The sequence below is a fragment of the Theobroma cacao genome, chromosome 2 (genome assembly GCF_053813885.1).
Source record: "Theobroma cacao isolate CCN51 chromosome 2, ASM5381388v1, whole genome shotgun sequence".
NCBI lineage: Eukaryota > Viridiplantae > Streptophyta > Magnoliopsida > Malvales > Malvaceae > Theobroma > Theobroma cacao.
In genome coordinates, this window is record NC_142640.1 from 44,722,622 (window position 1) to 44,742,322 (window position 19,701).

The window sequence follows — 19,701 nt, forward strand, 5'->3', positions numbered from 1 at the left end:
TCATAATGTGTCAGAGTTAGAGTCGTTGTGAGTGGATGAGATCAACTTCGGTTTCACCAAATGCTGGGTCCCACATCAGTACCATAACGTTTGGTTCCTGGACACATCACCATGCTCATGGTAAGGCCAAGGGGGCTGCCCGATGAGGACAGGAGGAGTTAGAAATCAGGCAGACTTTTCAATTATCCAGATTGGACGCCACTCTACGTGGCATGTTAACGTACAATTTTTTAATTGGAGCAGCATTTAACTGTTAGGGCCAATGAACTTTCACATATATAATATAAAAGTCAATCTTCATTTCTGGAGGCAAAGTTATTTTGATAAGAATGTAATCATCAACTTGATTGCTTAAATTCAAAGAATAGTAAGGAGTGAAATTTGGTACCAAACCAAACTAAAGATTCTTAAGATGATAATTTAAAAAAGAAAAATAAAATAAAACATGTTTAACTATGGGTATGGACAGTTACATGACCCTTTTAAGGGGGAAATCTCACACATTTTAATATCTAAGAAGGTAGGGTTCCAGTTTCATTGTAACCCTTTCAGAAAATGTGGCATACCATTAATGATAGCAATAATTCGAAAAAAATTATACCTACTTCCTAATTTCAATAATGAAAAACTTTAATGAAATTTTTCACAGTGAAAAACGTTATATGAAGTTCTTTAAGTTAAATTTATGAAATTTTTAATTAAAACATTTCAATGCATAAAAATTAAAGTTGTAAGTAGATATTCATAGATTGATAAAATTCAACTTCTACAATATGGAAAAAAAAAATAAAAAAGCTATGTATTTAATAGTTAATCTTGTAATTTATAAAGCTAATGAATCCACACACAACGCTCATGACCCGTCTCGGGCCTCCTCGTCTCTCTATCGACAAGTTGAGGTTCGCACAATGCCGACGTTGTGAAGGAATGCAAGCATTCAAAAAAAAAAAATAGTTCACACCTATCTTAATTATGTACATATTTTGCAAAAGTCTCAAAATAAAAAAAATTCACTAATAAATTGCAATTTTTGTTTGTCAATTTCGAATTCCATCATGTGTGAGTTTGATCCAATTTTATATCGGTTTATCATTTATTTATTTTATTAATTTTTTTTGTATTGAATGTAATAAATATTCAATATGTTGAAAATTATTTGATGGCAATGTAGTTTCGACTTGTGAATGTAATTAACTCTTATAAAAAAAAAGCTTCTAATAATAGACTGACATCATAGCATCATCTTATCTTATCTTTTGTTTTGTTAATTTTTTCTTTTTCCTTTTCTGTTCTTTATAGTTAAAATGTAGGAAGACAGTAAGAAAGCTTTATTTGTTTAATCAACCAATCAAACCATGCATGTGGCAACCTTGTTGAATCAAAGTATGCAATTGTTTATAGTGGCCGGCATAGATTTCTTTGTCAATGTCAACTAGGTCATAAAACATATGAAATAATCAGCTGCTGTGTAAGCATTGAAAGGGATATGGTAAGAAACCAAGGTGCTATTTGGGTCAATAATATTTGTTTTGGTGACAGATATGGCCAAGTTTGGGATAAATACCCTCTTGTATTTGATAGAATCAAGTGACATTTCCATTACATCAGATTGAATTGATTAATGCTTTTGGAAATTCAAAATGAAATAAAAGAGCTTGAGACTTAAACTATGTATTTAGTTAGGAAAGTAAAGGGAGTTGTCACGCCTAACTTTTGCGTACAACTATCATTATTATCCCTATGAAAGGTAAGCTTTCCTATTCATTGAAAAAGTGGCTAAAGAATTCCACTGCCCAATTACTCGCCGCAGGCCACCTTGGAGTGGGACGTTGGGTTGGGTAATATTTTAAGATGCTAAACATGATTTTTTTAAAAAAAATCATCAAATACAGATGAGACATAAAATGTGGTAGAAATTATTTACAGTAGGGAAAGGGTGGTCTGTGATGCACCCAAAAAAATTTGGTACCTAAAAATAAAATTATTTGTTAATTTTTACTATTAAATTTTGACTATTTTTAAACTAAATTAAAAGCTCAAAGTTAAAAAGTGTGACTAATAAATTTGATCCACCACTTTAAATAAAGTGATAAATTTGGCCCTTATCACTCTAATCTTTGATATAGCACTTGCAAAATTTTCAATCATGCATTTAGCTTTTCTCAATTATTTTTTATTCATTTTTTAAGGTCACTTTATAGAATAATTTATATGTAAAAAGTACATATATTAAAATGTTATGTGACCTAAAAAAGTATTTAAACTTTGAGCAAATGCAACCTCCTTTATGTATTCAATAAAAACTGTTTTAAAAAAGTTAGTATATTATTTATAATTAAGGTCTTCCACAGTCAATCCTCAACATATTTTTCATCTATTTAAAAAAAATGAAGGGAAATAAATGGTCAAATAATTTATCAAACTAAGAATCTTTAGTGTTGAAATCATTAATATATATGTATATTTTCATCTAAATGTTCCCAGTTGTTTAAGTTTGACCAGTACAAAAAAGTTTGCTTAAATTTTCCTTGATTTTATGTGTTACTATTCTATACATATTTTTAAACTTCATATACTGATTTAGAAAATTATCACATATTTTTTTCATTTATTGTATTAATATATTATTTTTTTAAAAAATATATTTAATATAGTATGGGATAATTCTGTAATTCTGAAGTTTTTAAATTTTATATGATGAATGTGATAATTTTTTGTAATATATATAAAGAATTTGGAGGAAAGAAATTTAAGTATCTATATGTGTAATGTTTTATTATGGGTGTGGAATCTTTGTTAGGTACAACAACTAGCACACGTCAAAACAAGTGCTTAAAGAGCAGTAGAAATCAAATAGCTCAAGTCCCTTAATTAGTCCACCGACACAACGAAATTTAGGATAAAAATCAATTAATTACACATTTTGTGTTCAAGTTATATTAACGTGTGTTAATTGATATCTAATGAAGAAACTTACACAATTTTCGTAAGTTATATGTTAAATAAAAATGCTACTTCATATTTTGTGAAAGTTTGATGTGGGTGCCATTTGGATTCAATGCAATTTTTATTTTTTTAATCCTAAAAAACGATTTTAAATTCACGTCTCTTCCTTTGCTTTTATATTACAACACCAAGTTTTGGGTTCTTTTGTGACCCAGAGAATTAATTGGTGCAAATATATTTAAGTCTAAAAAATAGAATTTTATTTAAGTTTTTTAGTCGAATTCAGGAAGCTTTCCGTTAAAAACAATTTAAATAAAAAGTAAATTTGACAATCAATAGAGTTCAATGAAAAAAAATTAATATTGTGTAAAAAAATTATTAAAACATTAACTATATGCAAAATTTGATCAATACTTATTGAATAATGGAAACTTGATTCCAAATTTTTAATGAAAATACTTATCTTAAAAAAATTATTAAAACTTATTCAAAACTTTTCAATTTTGTACACTTGATCTATATGGCAAGACTTGAAAATTTATTTGTTTGAATTTTCGATTTTTATTTTTATTTAAAGGTTTTCAATAAATAATTTCGTGAACTTAACTTCCAAGTCTAAAAAAGAGTATCAAAATTTATAGCCAATGAGAAGAAGAAATGCAATGAGTTTAGACGTCAATTTCACTCTAACTCCACGCTTTCCAGCTGTGCTTTTTGTAGTACTGGGATTTCTCTCTTGCGTGAGGGTTCAGTTAAACAGAGGACTGAATCCAGACTTCCAAAGTCAAGCACAATAGGTCATCGAGTTGGATGGATGCTTAAATTTCCAACCTTTTCCTTGCCCGTTTGTCTCTTTCAATGATTTGTTCCCTTCACAATCTTGAATTTTCAAAAGCAGCAGATTCGTTAGGTTCATTGGACTCCATGTCTACTAAACCCATCTCTTAAACTGAAATTTTATTAATTGATTAAAACCCCAGGATAGCTGCGATTAATTAAGTCAAAATTTGTAAGATTCCCAAGGCTGAAAATCATTATTAATTGTAATTTTTTTATTATTGTCATCATCTGTATAATTTTTTCCTGCAATTATCTTCCTTCTTCTAACTACCGAAATCACCAATAGCCAGGGCCTCATTATGGGGAAAAGTTCAACTTGGGTAGGTATGAGATAATTTTCACGCATCACTAGCTGTCGTGGATATAGAACCGAGTAGTACCCTTCATTAATTTACTCCAAGGGGAAAGAAATATATTATACAATTTCTTTTGCCCATGCATAAATGATTTATAGAGTAAATTATATCTAAGTCATGAACTTTGGACTCGATTATAAATTATATGAAAGAATATTTATTGGAGACCACGTCCTGCAAATTTTTGACACAAACTAATATTATGGGTCTTAAAATAATTTAGAGACGATGATTGTTTGCAATAAAATTTCTTGATTGAAGAAATGCATGGGGATACATGTTATGTGAGGGGGTTTGATTAGAGCTTGAAACTTGAAAGCATTATTTGGGAATATGACTCGTAAAAACAGAGCATGATTTCCCATGTTATCAGCTAACTCTCTGTTTCTGGGCATCTTGGTGATGTGTAGGCCAGCCACAATCGCCATCAAAAGCTGAAACTGTTTTTTGAGCTCTTCAAAAAATTCAGTATGCTTTCGGATATTCAGACAGATGACACGAATTCCAAGAAATGCATGCAAGGAGGCTGCCTTAAAACCCAAATTAAAAGAATAAAAAAATAAATAGAATTTTTATAAAACCCTACTCTGCTTTAAGAAGACATTCCACTTCAATAGCTTTGGAAATTTTGATTTCCCGGGAATTGGAATATTCAGCTTTTTCTCAGTTCTAAAATCAATTTAATTCTTCAAACCCTTTCTAAGAACCCAACCTCTCTGCTGACTCTTTGACCTCATTTCCCTTGATATTTGCTGAAACAACCCGAATTCAGGTTAAGCAGAAAATTAAGTAGACATACTTCAAATGGAAACTGAAACAAAAGAAGAGGAAAATCTTTTCCAAATTGAATCCTGAACGCCATGCTGTCGTTATTGTTGTCAAAACCAGGCCTCTGTTTTACTTATGATGAACTATTCTCTGGCTCTAAGACTAGAAACTTCCCTCCCTCAAAAAAAGTCAAATAAGAAAACAAAAATCAATAGGGTTCCCCATGTGCAACTTTCAACAACTCTTTCTAACAATAACTCATAGTAAAGCCTTCATTGCCAAGTTTCAAAATGCATGGGGTCCCAAATGTGACTCTTTTTCTTTCTTTTTTTTTTTTCATTTTTATTTTCCTTTTCAACAGCTAAATGGATTTTTGAGCAATTAAAATGAGACCCCCTTTCATCAACTTTACATAAGAGACAGTAGGTGGCTAGGACTTGGTTTTCAATCCTTTAATTCCCTTTGGGCTCTTTATTTCCAACTTTGAGACTTGACAATAAACCTTCAGAAAAGTCCTTCAACAAGGGTCATTCCATACATATCTCTCTCCTATCCACTTTTCTCTTCTTCACTAAACTCTATCCTCTGTTTTTCCTCTCTTTTCCTTTCTATATCATGGCCAATTCACTTAACCAAGCTATCACTACCCTCTTCTTCTTCTCCTCCATAATTCTCAGCTTCTTTGTTCAAGCCAAGCAAGACAACCCTTGTCCATATCCATGTTACCCTCCACCAACAGGCACCGGCGGTGGCACCCAAATCGGCGGCACTGTCCCTCAAACACCTCCGGCTAGTTATTCACCACCTCCTCCACAAGGGACGTCCTACCCTACACCAACAGGGACTTTACCATACTACCCTCCACCACCTTATGGTAATTCTTTATACGGTCAGCCCCCTCCTGACCCCATCTTGCCTTATTTCCCTTACTACTACAGAAAACCTCCTCACAAAACAGATGATGAGTCATCAGCAACAAGTAATCCTGGAAAATCATTGCTCACGATTGCAACCACAAATTTTATTGTATTTGTTTTCCTAGTTGTTTCTAGTTTAGGGTACTAGCTGAAAATTTTTTGTGTAAAGTATTTGTCTTTAAGCCATGTTTTCAATGAGATGAGGGTTTGAATGTAGGGACTTTTTAGTGTTTAATGAGAGAAGAAAAAGAGGTTGGGATGCGTTCTTAGTTGCTGAAAAAAGGTGTAGAATTGGTGATGTGGTGAAAGACAAGGGGAATCGAAGAGGTGGTGGCCCCAGGCCATTACTCTTTTGTTTGCTAATGAAGAGATGACCAGTATGTTTATTTTTGTTTCATCTTCTAATTTCCCTGTTTTGTGTTAATTGTTCTGATTAGAATTTCTGCCAACCATTCGACTGCATCACCTAATTTGGATGAGTTCAAAATGGACGGTACTGGGAGTTTTAAACAATACGTCAAGGGGAACTTTCCTGACTGAAAGAATTCTTTGCTAGAACTCAAAACAAAAAACAAAAAAAGAAAAAAAAGGTCCATTTTATCCTGGCCTAATTTTACTCTTATTTTTCCCTGTTGGCACTATAACTAGATTTCTCTTTATATAAGCAATTTGCAGAGGTCTATATTGGTTCTGGGTACAACCCCTTCCAACGAGAATGATGTCCTTTAATAACAGAAATATTATCCTTGCCAACATTGTTTGCCTAAGGAACCATTCTCTATTTCAGAGAAGATGTCCTGACAAAGAAACAAATTGATAGGTATCTGTCAATATCATTGATGATTTGGTTTGATTAGGTTGAGGGTCGTTGATATTTGATAGCCATTCTTGCCCAAAGGAAAGGGTTGGGGGGGGGGGGGGGGAGGGAAGGACGGGTTCAAAATCAAATTGCTGCAATATTGCCCTTTTTTTTTAATAATTTTCCTTCAAGTAAGTCATATCGGAAGTTTCCGAGTTTTAGACTATTCAAAAAGTAGATACCCTCCCTTTATGATGTCACCAACCAATTACTATTCGGATAAAACGAGAAGGAAAAAGATTTGTGATTCTAGTACATGTAAATTATACATCCAGGGTCTCTTTACTGTAGATCCCATAAAACAAGTCTGTCTGTCGTGGGGCTCAAGTTTAGATCCTTTTATTTTTCGAGAAGAGTGCATCTATCGTTAAACTTTTCCAATGGCGAGAAAGCCCTTGACAAATTGATTTTTTATGCATGTGTATAGTTGTCACTGAGGTTGGTGGGGGGTGCAAAAGACTTTCAAGTTTCAAACCGAACCCATCATTATTAATTCACTAATCCAGCTAAATGTTGCATTACACGCAGCATAATTTAAGTTGTTTGGAGTAACCAAAATAACTACAATGTAGGGATACTCTAATATCAACAACCTACTTTTGGTCTTGCCATTTCTCTGCTGCCTGGTACATTTTAAATTCAATGTGCATTGATTAGAATCGAGGATACCTGTACTGGCTGCCTAGGCTTAATGAGAAAGGAGAATGGGTGAAGACGGAACACCATGACAGATCATTTCAGGAAGCCACAACTGCCAAACGGCCCATCCCAGAACCACTGCCAATTCCAGCACTTTTCATGTTCTTCCTCACCATCTCACCACTATTTCTCTGGGCTCCCGCTTTTGGCCTGCCACCAATCTTATGATCTTTTACAACCTTACTACTACTCTCTGATATTCGATGCTTTGGCAAATTGCTGCCCTCTTTCTCTCGCTCTTTCTTCAAAAGAACCACATTTTGTCGTGTCACGGATTCAGAAGAGCTGTGGCCATCAGTTGGTGGAGTTGAAGATATGGTGCCAGCTTGTGATGATTCAACTGTAGGAGAATTCAACTCTACTACAGGTCCACTAGCAGAAAGGACTTGTTTATTTGCTTCCTTGGAGAGTGATGACGGTCTTGGAGTTACTCCTATCCCTGAACTTGCTGACTTCTGTCGTACTTTAGCTGATTTCATGGTAGATGATGCAGGCTGAGATAGAAATAGAAGAAAGCCAGTGTTAAATCTAGTAACAAATGGAATAAAAATACAAAATGTAGGAGTCGGATTACCATAGGACAATTAATCACAAGAAAAGGTAGCAATATATACAGGTCCAATCTAAAGATATATAAGTGCAACTTCCTATGAAAGAAGAAAAAGCAAATTATCAATCTTATATCATATACTGAAGGTGACAGTCAAAATAAATGATCAGCTTGAAAGGACAACCCAAATAAATGTTAAACCATATAGAATGTATTTCAGTGTTTCCATCTTGATAAGAAAGTTAGAGATTAAAATCATTTAAATTATGATACTCAAAATATGTATCACCTATGTTCTGTTACTCTCAGAGCAATCCAAAGCTCTCATAGCATTAAATAACACTCCAATTTCCATGGCAAGAAGGAAACTTGGGAAGATCAAATTGACGCACCCTCTGTTCTTGTGAGAGATTAAGGACAAGGATTAAGGTACAAGTGCCCACTCAACCTTGTGCTTCTCCAGTCAACTACCAAAGTGTATCTCTTTTTCCCTTCTTTGATTGTTTACTGTAGATAATCTACTTCATTTCAGATTCTCACATACCATAAAAGAAAGGTCTAAGGACAAGGAAGTTTCCTTAAACCAGTATGAAACATTCAGTAGAAACGTGAAGAATAGGTTTGCAAAGAAGATGCAAAAACCTCTAATAATTGTGAAAAGAACAAGCTTTAAATATTGCCCTATCTCCTAAAGCTATTGCTTCAGATAACTAATTAGATTATCCCACATGCAATGTCAAAAATATCAAGGTTCTCAAGATATTACATAAGAAATGAACAAGAGTAACCTAAAGCTATTATGCTAGAGTATGATTACATAGGAGTCAACATAAGTGTTCCAAGTTACACATGCACTCATGCGTATGTGCTTTTCTGTGTAAATAACCACATCTGAAGACATATGACAGGTGCATTGAGCTTCTAATGTACCTTGTTTCCAGTAGATCCGGGTGTTGCGGCAACATGATAGAAAGAAGGCATGGGTTTTGCTTTGAAATTAAGGCTTTTCCGCAATTGCTTAATCTCAGCCTCTGTCTTTTCCTGCAATAACAGCAAATGAAGCATTCAATTTATTTGCAAATTTTAGCAACCCATTAGTCCAGAAATGTTAGAGCGGCCCATCTTTTCAAATACTAATAAGGAAGCACATAGAGAAAAACCAATTCATCTTCACTTAAAATAGTAAATTCTAAACATCATATGCTTCCCATACCTGTGTTCTTGCTTGAATCTGATTCATCTCAGCCTCTTTGGCATGCATTTTCTCTTCTAATTTCATGTAGAACTGAAACCATTGTATGACAAAAAGAACAGAGGAAAACATTACTGTATACCTTAATCTAAAGAATGAAAAAAAATTTCAGAATGACAGCAAGCTTGCTTGCCTCTTTTCTCCTTTCTGCCCGTTCATCACTTTTGAATTGGAATACTCCAGCACTAGACTTTACATCTGCCTTAGATGAATTGACAGTCTGCTTCAGCCTATGTTAAAGTTACACTACATTAAGGTTTAAAAGTCAACATTTTGATGCCATAAAGCAATCCCCATAATGTTGCTACACACCTATTTGGTGTCTGCCAAGCAATAGGTTCAATCTTCTTTGATGAAGAAGGTTGAGCTTCAATTACTTTCTTTGTCATTGGTCCATTTATACTGCCACAAGAATGAAATAAGCGTTTGAAATATCCCCTCAAATGAAACATACATATTCTTGAAATGCAAGAGATAATACATACCTTTTACTCTCAGCGCTTAATTTTGCATTGGATCTTTCAGAATCCTGGGCAAGAAAGACCAATGAAAAGGAAATTCAAATTGCAACAAGTCAAAATAAAAATGCTTAATAGAGAATGGATACTAGGGTAAAATACAGATGTTGCCTTTTTCAAGATTTTTTTTTTCTAACTTCAGGTCAAAGTCAAAATTCTCACCTCTTTTTTGGGAGATCTGTGCATTGAACGCCGAGTTGGAGTGGCAGTTTGTAATGGCAGCTTTTCTGCTTTCATTCTCCCTGAAATTTCTTTTTCCCTTCTCACCTGAATCTTTGCAGCTACTTTTGAATCACGAGAAATGTTTTTCTGGGAATGATCAGGACTCACTGGAGACCTCAACCTTGTTTTGGAAGCTTTACTTTCAATAGCAGTCTTCGACTAGAATGAAAAAATTAATGAGTAGAAGCCACAAGGAGGTAAACAAGACAAAATTGAGTCTACTTACGAGAGCATGCATAAGAGATAAAGAGAAATATACACATCAAATTAGAAAACCATGTGAAAGACTCTTCCCATATAAACATAAACCTGAATCAACATGACAGTTGTTTTTCAGAATTTCAAGAACCAATATAAATATAAACCCATACCTTTGGAGGATGATTCTGCCCATTTTCTAAATTAGTAGTATCAACTTCCCAAGTGGTTCCAGTGTTAGGGGATGCATCCCTGGGCTTAAATGATTTATCAATATTACCTGCATCATCATCATGGTTTTCTTTTACTTCTTCCTCTGGTTTATCATTGCTTATAAGTGGCTTATCACATCCAACTTCACTTTGATGGGTTTCCTCAGCCTTAACATCTCCAGGGACAGTGTCCACCAAAACATGAGTTTCATGAGCAGATAAAACACCAGAATATTCTCTTCCACATTCCATCAACGCACCCTCACCAAGGTATTTTGAACCTTCAGGACTCTTGTCAAAGTGAGCAGAATGGCTACCTTCATATGCATGATCAAACCAGTTCCCTTTGTTTTCATGATCAAATGGGCTCCCTTCATTTTTGCAACAAAAATCTTCCTCATAATCTGCATCATTTAAGCCATTCTCATCAAAATGATGGCAGTGGTTACCTTTACTTATATGATCAGATTCATCTCCATAACCCTTGTTCTCTGCAGCATCATCCTTGCCAGTATGATATTCATCTCCACAACCCTTTTTCTCTGCAGCATCATCCTTGCCAGTTTGATATTCATCTCCACAACCCTTATTCCCTGCAGCATCATCCTTGCCAGTTTGATATTCTCTGTAACCCTCGTTCTCCACAAAATCACTTTCACAGGTTTGATCTTCTCCCCCATTTTGGCCCTCAGATGAACCCTGAAGAAGAAGTGCCTTCTTTCTGAAGTGAGCTTCAAAATAAGCTTTCTTCTCAATAACTGAACCTGGTTTTGAGCATTTCTCAACCTCTTCAAGATATCTATTGTGTGAGAAGGAGGACCTTCTTTCCCAAGCTAGGGGTTCGTTTTCAAATCTTCCAAATGATACAGAACCAGAATGCAAAGATTCTGCCTGCCCAGTTCAAAAAAATTAGAAGTTAAAATAAATGAAATAGGTGGACAAATTATTTGCTACAATGAAGTAAATTGTATTTTCTGAGACAATTTACTATCAGAAACACATAAAAGAAGTTGGCAATTATAAGGTTTTTCTTTTTGGTCCAATTTCATCAGCAAAAATGCTTCTGGAGGCACTTGGGATACTGCGAGCCATTATAGTTAGTGACAATCTTCCATAGACTTTCAATGTTTCAGAATAATATAGTAGAACTTTCTAATTAACAAATCTGTTGCCATAGCCAATTTGAAATCTAAAAAAGAACAAGAACATATATAATACTACAATTTTATCTATTAGTGTCAACATAAGGATAAGATGCAGTTCTTTGTCTAAAGCAGGCATTCATCTTCTGCACATCCTGGCCCTAATTTTTCGGTTCAGCTCCTCTAGATTACTTTTCCAAGACACCATCATTAGGTTTATGTGTGTGGCGTCCAAATTAATTTCTGGGACCCACAATTGTGAACCTTGATTATGAGTTGTAATCCCCCATAAGGATAATACCTCTGGTGCAAAAGCAGATAATTATGCTATATAGAAAGCATTGACAGCAACTTACCAGTGTACATGATAACTTTCTAATTGTATCACTGTTACCATAAATTTAGTCTTTCCGCCCCCCCACCCCAACCTCCCCCACAAGGAAAAAAAAACTAGAAAATTATTAACGGAAGCAGATAATGAAAGGATCCAGAGAACATAGGAAGAGGTTAAGTAAATCTTTTGGCCTTCTCTATATGATGACATAAGGAACAATGATCATTATCGACCGATAACAAATCAACCGGTTGATTATCAGAAACTGAAATATCGATAATAAGTAAACAGATTGACGAAGCTTAAACTTCAATCATCCAAGGGGGAAAACAGATAAAGAGTTTAAAAAATGAGAGAGAGAGAGAGATCATTGTCAAAAATTAAGACCAAAATATAGAAAAGATGCACGTTCACTTTGCAAATCAAGTGAACCAACCAGTATTTTCTTTTTTGGCTCTTTGTTTTAGTCCAAAATAAAACAAATTAAAAAAAAAACTTCATCCATCAGCTTATCATTTCATTAGTTAAAGCCAAGATTCAAGAATGAATGAGACAATTTATCATTTCTTAACGTCAAACGATCTCACATATTCAGTAAGCACTACAATAACTACACAATTGACAAAAAAATAATTCCAGCTTATAAATCCAAACACTTTAAAAGAAGAAAAAAAAAAGATTTGCCTGAAAACTAATGCTGAAAGGCTCTTCAATCTCTCCCGCCATTTGCAACCAAAATCAAGCTCCAAGCATCAGTTACCTCAAAAATCAACACTCAGCAGCCGACATCCTTAACTCATCAACGGATCAAATCAACCAAATGCAAAACACATTTCTTGAAAACGTCAACAGTAATAAACGAATCTTAACTAAACGTGCTTTGCGAGTAACACACTAAGAATGAAATACCAAAACCAGAGCTCCAAGATTTTCTTTTCTCTTCTTTTCTTTTGCTTTTCTTTCTGATCTTTCTGCCCTATCCCTTTTTTTTCTTTTTTAATTGCTTTTGTGAGTTTGTTGTGTTCAGTGTTAAGTGTAAAAAGTTTGCGAGGAACTTAAAAAGTTTAGACGATCAAAACATATTCATTATAATAAAACATTTTAAAAAAAAATTATATATTATCATGCGGGGTTGGTTGTCTTTTTTGTCTTGTACTCATCAGATCACCTCATTAAGAATCAAACGGCTCTGATTTCAGATCAGAGGGAGAGGATTCTGATATGAATCGTGGTCAGTTTAAAACGGCAGCGTAACAGGGATTGAACTAGTAGGGATGTCCCACGTGTCACTTCATTAATCTGTTGACTTTCCCAGCATTGTTTCCACTATACAATTTTCTGTAAGTGGATCTAATTGTAGGACCCGTTTGAAAACTTCCCAAATGAGAAATGTTAAAAAGATGTATTTAAAGACAAAAAGAATCTGTTTTGACGTTTTACCAAACAGCTACCAAATAAATATAAACTATTTCTGCCTAAATAGCAGCACCCAAACTATAATGTAATCTTAATTAACTATTAATTAATGAAAGAAATTGGAGGCTCTTGATATTGAATGTGACATTAGTATTAATAGTCGTTGCAAGCAAATATTTACTATCTTTTGTAGGGCCAAGGGCTTGACTACATTAATATGCAGTCCTATTTCTTGTCCCTATATATTATTTTATTTATTTATTATAATTTTAATATTATACATAATATTTCACTCAATATTATGTACATATATTTCTTGTTTTAAAAAAATAGGTCCGATTCTTCTATTGTCGCAAATAAAAAATTGTTTTAACCATGCTAAAAAGAATTGCTAAATTTTAACTTACTATATATGAATATGATATGTACCTAACAATATTAATTCCAGTTTATTACATATTTGCATCCGAAATTTTTTAAAAAAATGTACAAATTAATATTTGAAGAAAAAAGTACAAACAATATACATAATTAATAAATAAATTAATTAATTAATAAAAAAATTTAAATGAAAACATAAAAATAAATAACTATATGGTTCAATGAATAAACAACCATGTAATTACATAATCAAATAAAATAGTAAGTAAATATAAATAAATATGTAACTAGATGATCAAATAAATTAGGAAATAAATAAAAATAATATATTCATAATTAATTAAAGAAAAAAAATTAATACATTCATAATCAAGTATATAAATAACATTTTAATTTTTTTTAAATAAGATAATTTGTTACTTATAAATATGTGAAATATATTATTGACTAATATATCATTTTATTTCAATATATAGGAAAACAGTAATCATTTCATTGAATTTTTATTTTATTATTTTTTTCATTAATTTATTTAATATACAATTATTAGTTAACACTAATTTCATTACCAACACTATTTTCGATCTCACTGTTACAGCATCACTATAGTGTGGAACAAAGCTCAAATCTTTGTTTAAGTATCTTATTTAAATTTTAGCTTTTTCATAATAGCTCAAGGCTTTTGCTTTCTCATGTTTTAGAAAGAAATAAATAAATAAAACGAGAATGGAAACTGTTGAGCACTTTTTAAATTCATGATTGGATAATTAACAAGAGCCAAAGAATGCATATGATGTGGATCTGATCTTCAAGGTGGGGCCCTAAAACTTTTGCAGAGCTGATGGTAAAGGTTTTTGTATTGCTGCAATGATTGGGGCCGTTAGATTAGGGAGGGAGGATCATGATTAGACTCAAGTGGGGCTCAATAAGCCATTAATAGGTACAAACGCGAAATCAGGCCTTGCACGTGTAGGGGCCGTCCATGTCATTTGCAATGCCGACCTACATCGATGGTACCGGGTCGCCTGAGTTCCGGTACAGATGTCATCATCTCCTTCATGTTTGACGATTCTACACCCTACACGTCACACACCGGATCCACATGATTATGGCCATGGAGGGAGCAGATATTGGTCAAAATAATGCCTCTTTTTTTTTTGTTTTTTGATAAGTGAAAACAAATGCCTTTAAAACTCTGCTATTGCAGACAAGAGAAAAAATTATCTTTTGTTGTGTAGCTTAAATTCATTTGTTAAAAAAAAAAAAACAGTCAAACTCAAAATGCTACCAAATTAATATCAACTAGACTAGTAGTATATATATTTGTATCTTTTTCTTCGTGCATACATGTGATTACTCCAAAACTAAAGAAAGCATTTAGAACGAAAATGAAAAAAGGCAAATAAATCTGAAATAGACCCCACACCCATGTGAAATCAGAACCATGGTCAATGGACCCATGCATCTAACCATCTAACTTGCAAGAACATTGGGTGAGAGATCCACATCAAATAGGGAAGTCCGTGGCTAGCTAGCTGGTTGATTTATACTTTATATCATTGATTTTTTTTGTAGAAAATTGGATCGAAGAGGACTAGATTTATTCTTGATAGGCTTAATTGGATGAGAGATATATAAACATGTTAAAGAGTGTCACATTTGAACAGCGGCCATGCATTTCATGCATTGATTTAGGAAGCATGAAATTGGGGGAAGCAGGCTAGGCAGGCATGCATGTGGATAACTCTGACAATGCATAATTCATGTGACTCCATGTGTTTTGGTCTATCTATGCATACCTTCTCAAACTTAATCAAACACATGAGAACGATAGAGAGAGAGAGGGTATGTCGGAAATGTAGATGCATGTAATCGTAACTGAAGTTGGGGTGTTAATTTTGTGGCTATTCCTTTTGTAGTCAAATAGGGCTTTGCACGTGGAAAAGTAACCTTTGTGTGCTTTCAGATGTATGATACTAGTACTACTGTATGATTACCATCGTTTGTAAGTTCATTTGTTTTTTCGGTCGAGTTTATTTCGCAAGCCGACAATTGCATCAATATTTATATTTTCATGATCATTGATCATGATTCAAGACCTACTAATTATATATGGAGTTTGCTATTTGTTAGCTCCTCTTGTGGGGTTGTAATCCGATTTGATTAATTAAGACTTCAATAATATATAAAACGTATCGATAGATTTTCGTGGGAATTTAAAAATAAAAGCAATAATATATCAATACATCCACACATGTATCGATATAATATGACCGTTGAAGTCTAGAATAAAAAGAAATATAACTATTTTCACATTTAATGCATCTCTAACTACCTCTGAAGCTTCAACAACTATAAATACAAGCTCCCACCACATTTATCAAGGTTGGAAGACTTTGAAACACAATTTCGAGAGAAGAATTCAACTCAAATTATTCAATACTCTTTGTTCTCCTTTTTTGGCATTTAAATCTTCTATTGTACCATTTATTGAGTTTTTATTACTTATTTTCTTTCTCACCAAACATTGTACTTAATTTACTACTCAGCCTTTAAGAGGCATCCCAATTGCACTTATCTTTTTTTTTTTTGTATTCCCTTGAGTGGTTATACCTTAACCGATTGAAAAATGTAGTATTTGTTGTAACGTGCGGGTCCGACAACTCGATCGCTAGACATAGGGAAACACTTAGGAGTCTCCACCAATCTTTTTTTCTAGGTGTGATTGGCCACCTATTGACTTGATTCTAATGGACGAGGTCTTAAATTGATTTTAAGTCTGTCGAGAGAATTTTAAACTAATCTACGATTCTGAAGATTGGGTTCGAGAGTACAGTTATGCCCGGAGAAGGATTAACACCCTCGTGACGTCCGTTCTGTGAACAGTACCATTTGATTTTAGATTATCTTATTGGAGCCTTAATTCTTAAATTTATTATGTTTTCTTAGTTATTATTCATTTATTTTATCCTCTATTTTATTAAAATATTTTATTTGACTTTACGGGTATGATGTGAACATGATGCATTCGTGAAATGCATGGTATAAAATTCAAATAATGTCGAAAAAATAACCTTTTATTGAGGATGTTTTCCGGATCTGCCCCTATCATACTGGTGGGATCCGGGGATATTTTTTCACCTAGAGAATTATCTGGGAAACTTACCTTCACAAATTTGATGAATAAATCTCATCTTCGGGGTTATCGTACACGTTTTAGAAAAAATTATATTTTCGTGAATGTAAACTTATTACGAGCAAAAGCTTTTTTATTAAAGATATTCCTCGAGCCCTCCCATCGTACTGGTGAGACTCAGGGATATTCTTTCACATAGGAAACTTTTCGAAGAAAGCTCGCATTCGCAAGATTTTTCAAAAAATCCCATCATCGAGACTTATACTCGTATGCATAAATATTTATATGCCATGACATGTACGATGCAATAATGATGCATGCTATGCTTATGAAGTTCATTATTTTATATCCAAATCTTTCTATATTTTTTGTTATTTCTTTAAGGTTTTCCTCTTTATTGTTTTCTTTATAAATGTGTATATTATGAATTATATATGCTTCTATATTATTTAGGTGTATACCTGTTATCCAATGTTTCCTCTTTTTATTATTTATCCTACTCCCTTTTTATAACACCTATAAATTTATTGTGTATATTTTATATAACCTAATATATTCATTATTATGAATTTCCACCTTTGAATATTTCACTTATATATTTATTTAATTATTGTTATGAGTATTATTTTACAATTTTGTATTTATCTTTTGACAACTTAAATAAGCATATGCCATTTATTCTTTTATGTTTATTATATTTGTATTTATATTTTGATTAATTTATCATATAATAATTTTTTGTTTATTTAAAATTAAAAATCTCAGAATCTTAAAATTGAGACCCTCCCATCGTACTAGTAGAGTCTTAATTTGGATCCCGAGTCTAGAGAAAATTCATCCGAAATTGCAACTCCTCGCATTCCGAATGAACATCCCATCATCTGTATTATTTCTATATCATTCCTATAGTTAATATTACAGTATTTTAAAATTCAATTTTCTAAGGTTGATTCTCATACCTATCTTATTATAGTTATTTGTCTAACTCTACTATTTTTTAATACTTAACATAAAATTTTTCTTGGTATGTTCATTCACTAAAAATATTTTATAATCTAATGTATATACATATTTTACATGCTCTTTTATATATTTTTACTCAAGAATACCCCATCAATAGCCCAATAATTTCTAATTTTTACTTAATTTAATCTATATATATTTTAACCTATCATCTATTTCATTCATTCATATTTTTATATTTTATTTATCTCTCTAGCTCCATCACTATAAACATATTTCATTTAGCAATTTATTTTCTGTTTTGCATATATGCTTCACTTACCTAAGTTTAAATACCTTTAATAAATATTCTCCTACATTTAAATTCTTTTCTTACTTAAATATATATTTTTATTTGTATATTTATATATTTATATATATATTTGTATTCCTCTATTTGTATTATTTTCTTATACCTAAAAATAATATCTAAGAATTTTTAGATCATTATGCTAAAATAATCTAAAACTAATCCTACATGATTAAACAATAATCCTAAGGACAATAAAGATGAATCAGCCCAAACCACAAAAGATCCAAGGAAAATGATACATGGTTTACCTTTCTGGGCTAGGCTGACCTAAACAAATGGCCCACTTCAACCAATCGGCTACTCCACAGCCGGTAAATCTTTTACCCAAAGTGCACCGTTTTGGTGCACAAGCCACAGCCTTTCCACTTCATAAAACTACGCCGTTTCGATTACAGCCCCTTTTTCTCCAAAACGACGCCGTTTCACTCTAATCCTACATATAAAATCATTCTTTTCTCTCTTCTCTTCGCATTTTCCCTCTTCTATTTCTCTCTCTAACTGCCGATTCCCTTACTTCTCTCTAAACTTTTCCTCTCTTTTCTTTCACTCCCCCCTCGCAAACGATCGGCAAATCATGTCCTTTTGCCGAACCACCAAAGATTGCCCCCCAAACCACCTCTAAATCTCCCCAAAAGCCGCAACTTTTTTCTCACCCTCTCCCCAGCGAACTGTAAGTCCTTCCTCTTTGCCGACCCACTGAAGATCGCATCCTAAACAAACTCTAAATCTTCCCAAACTGCTACAACTTTACCTTACCCTTTCGTCGGTGATCTGCAAATGGCCCCCCCAAAAACCTCTAAATCTCTCCAAAAGTCGAGACCTTTCCCCTCTCTTTGTTTTTATATATCTATATGTATTGTGTTTTCTGGCTCCTAGATATTTTTTAAGGTATTTTTCTTGCTTTTTTTTTTTTTTGCAGGAGGGTTTTCTTATCTGCCCCCGAATGCTGGGGATGCAGCCACCTAGGCGGCCAACGCCTGATGCGAAAAAATCGCATCTGGTGTGATCAATCCTTCCCTGGCTGAGTTTGTTTTTTCTGTGTACGAATTCAATTTTGCTAGCTAACTTTTCTATTTATTTATTTATTTGTTCTTCCTGTTTCTGGAACACTCCGTATTTCATTAGATACTTAATCTTTGATTACTATTTAATCTGGTTTAATTTGTTTGATCTATTTTCAGCCAAATCAAAGTTGGGCTTGTTTCTATTTAACAGACTTGGTATATTGCCAGCCCAGCCAAGCCTAGAGCTGTCTTTAGTGGTGAAGTTAAAAGGGAGAGGACATAGGCAATGAGGTCATACTTGTATAAAATTTTTGTGTTGTTCAATCTCTTCAATCTTTTTAATTTCTTTCAAATTGATTTTGTGTTAATTCATCTCTCTTTGCAAAATTTTATTGTCTTAATTTAATTCAAAGAAGATCTTAGTCAAGAAAATTTTAAAATCTTTATATTGAAAGGGTTTTTTCAAATCTCTTGGAATTTATATTAAAAGGGTTTTTTCAGAAGATTTGAATTCACTCTTCTTGGAATTGTTCACATTGAGTTTATTGCACTAACAAAACTATTCAAAAAAGTTTTTTTAAAAAATTCTCAAATAAACTTTGCACCAAATTAACATATAATCAAGCATACTTGAAA

At 33.1% G+C, this 19,701-nt stretch overlaps 2 protein-coding genes across 3 annotated transcripts; one reads left to right on the plus strand and one right to left on the minus strand.

Annotated features, from left to right (window-relative positions):
• The first annotated feature begins 5,323 nt into the window (after positions 1–5,323).
• Positions 5,324–6,224, plus strand: LOC18609767 (uncharacterized). Its single transcript, XM_007045060.3, has one exon. It carries the CDS (start codon positions 5,526–5,528, stop codon positions 5,973–5,975), a length of 450 nt encoding a protein of 149 aa, XP_007045122.1. The 5' UTR covers positions 5,324–5,525; the 3' UTR covers positions 5,976–6,224.
• A 922-nt stretch (positions 6,225–7,146) lies between these two features.
• On the minus strand, positions 7,147–12,888 carry LOC18609768 (protein WVD2-like 7). 2 transcript variants are annotated; one of them, XM_088804061.1, is made up of 9 exons: positions 12,498–12,888; positions 10,299–11,228; positions 9,868–10,080; positions 9,673–9,716; positions 9,500–9,589; positions 9,321–9,417; positions 9,149–9,220; positions 8,866–8,976; positions 7,147–7,879 (listed from the first exon to the last, which is right to left on the minus strand). In XM_088804061.1, the coding sequence occupies exons 1-9, from the start codon at positions 12,537–12,539 to the stop codon at positions 7,424–7,426; spliced, it is 2,055 nt and encodes a 684-aa protein (XP_088660187.1). In that variant the 5' UTR covers positions 12,540–12,888; the 3' UTR covers positions 7,147–7,423. The 2 variants fall into 2 exon arrangements, with proteins under 2 accessions (XP_088660187.1, XP_017971861.1); XM_018116372.2 differs by having other exon boundaries at positions 9,868–10,086.
• Between the last annotated feature and the right edge of the window lie 6,813 nt (positions 12,889–19,701).

Coding starts and splice junctions, on each gene's coding strand:
- LOC18609767 (XM_007045060.3), top strand. CDS start 5,526: ATGGCCAATTCACTTAACCAAGCTATCACTACCCTCTTCTTCTTCTCC.
- LOC18609768 (XM_018116372.2), bottom strand. CDS start 12,539: ATGGCGGGAGAGATTGAAGAGCCTTTCAGCATTAGTTTTCAG. Junction 9,590..9,672: donor TTAAGCGCTGAGAGTAAAAG/GTATGTATTATC, acceptor TTCTTGTGGCAG/TATAAATGGACCAATGACAA. Junction 9,221..9,320: donor GGGCAGAAAGGAGAAAAGAG/GCAAGCAAGCTT, acceptor CAATGGTTTCAG/TTCTACATGAAATTAGAAGA.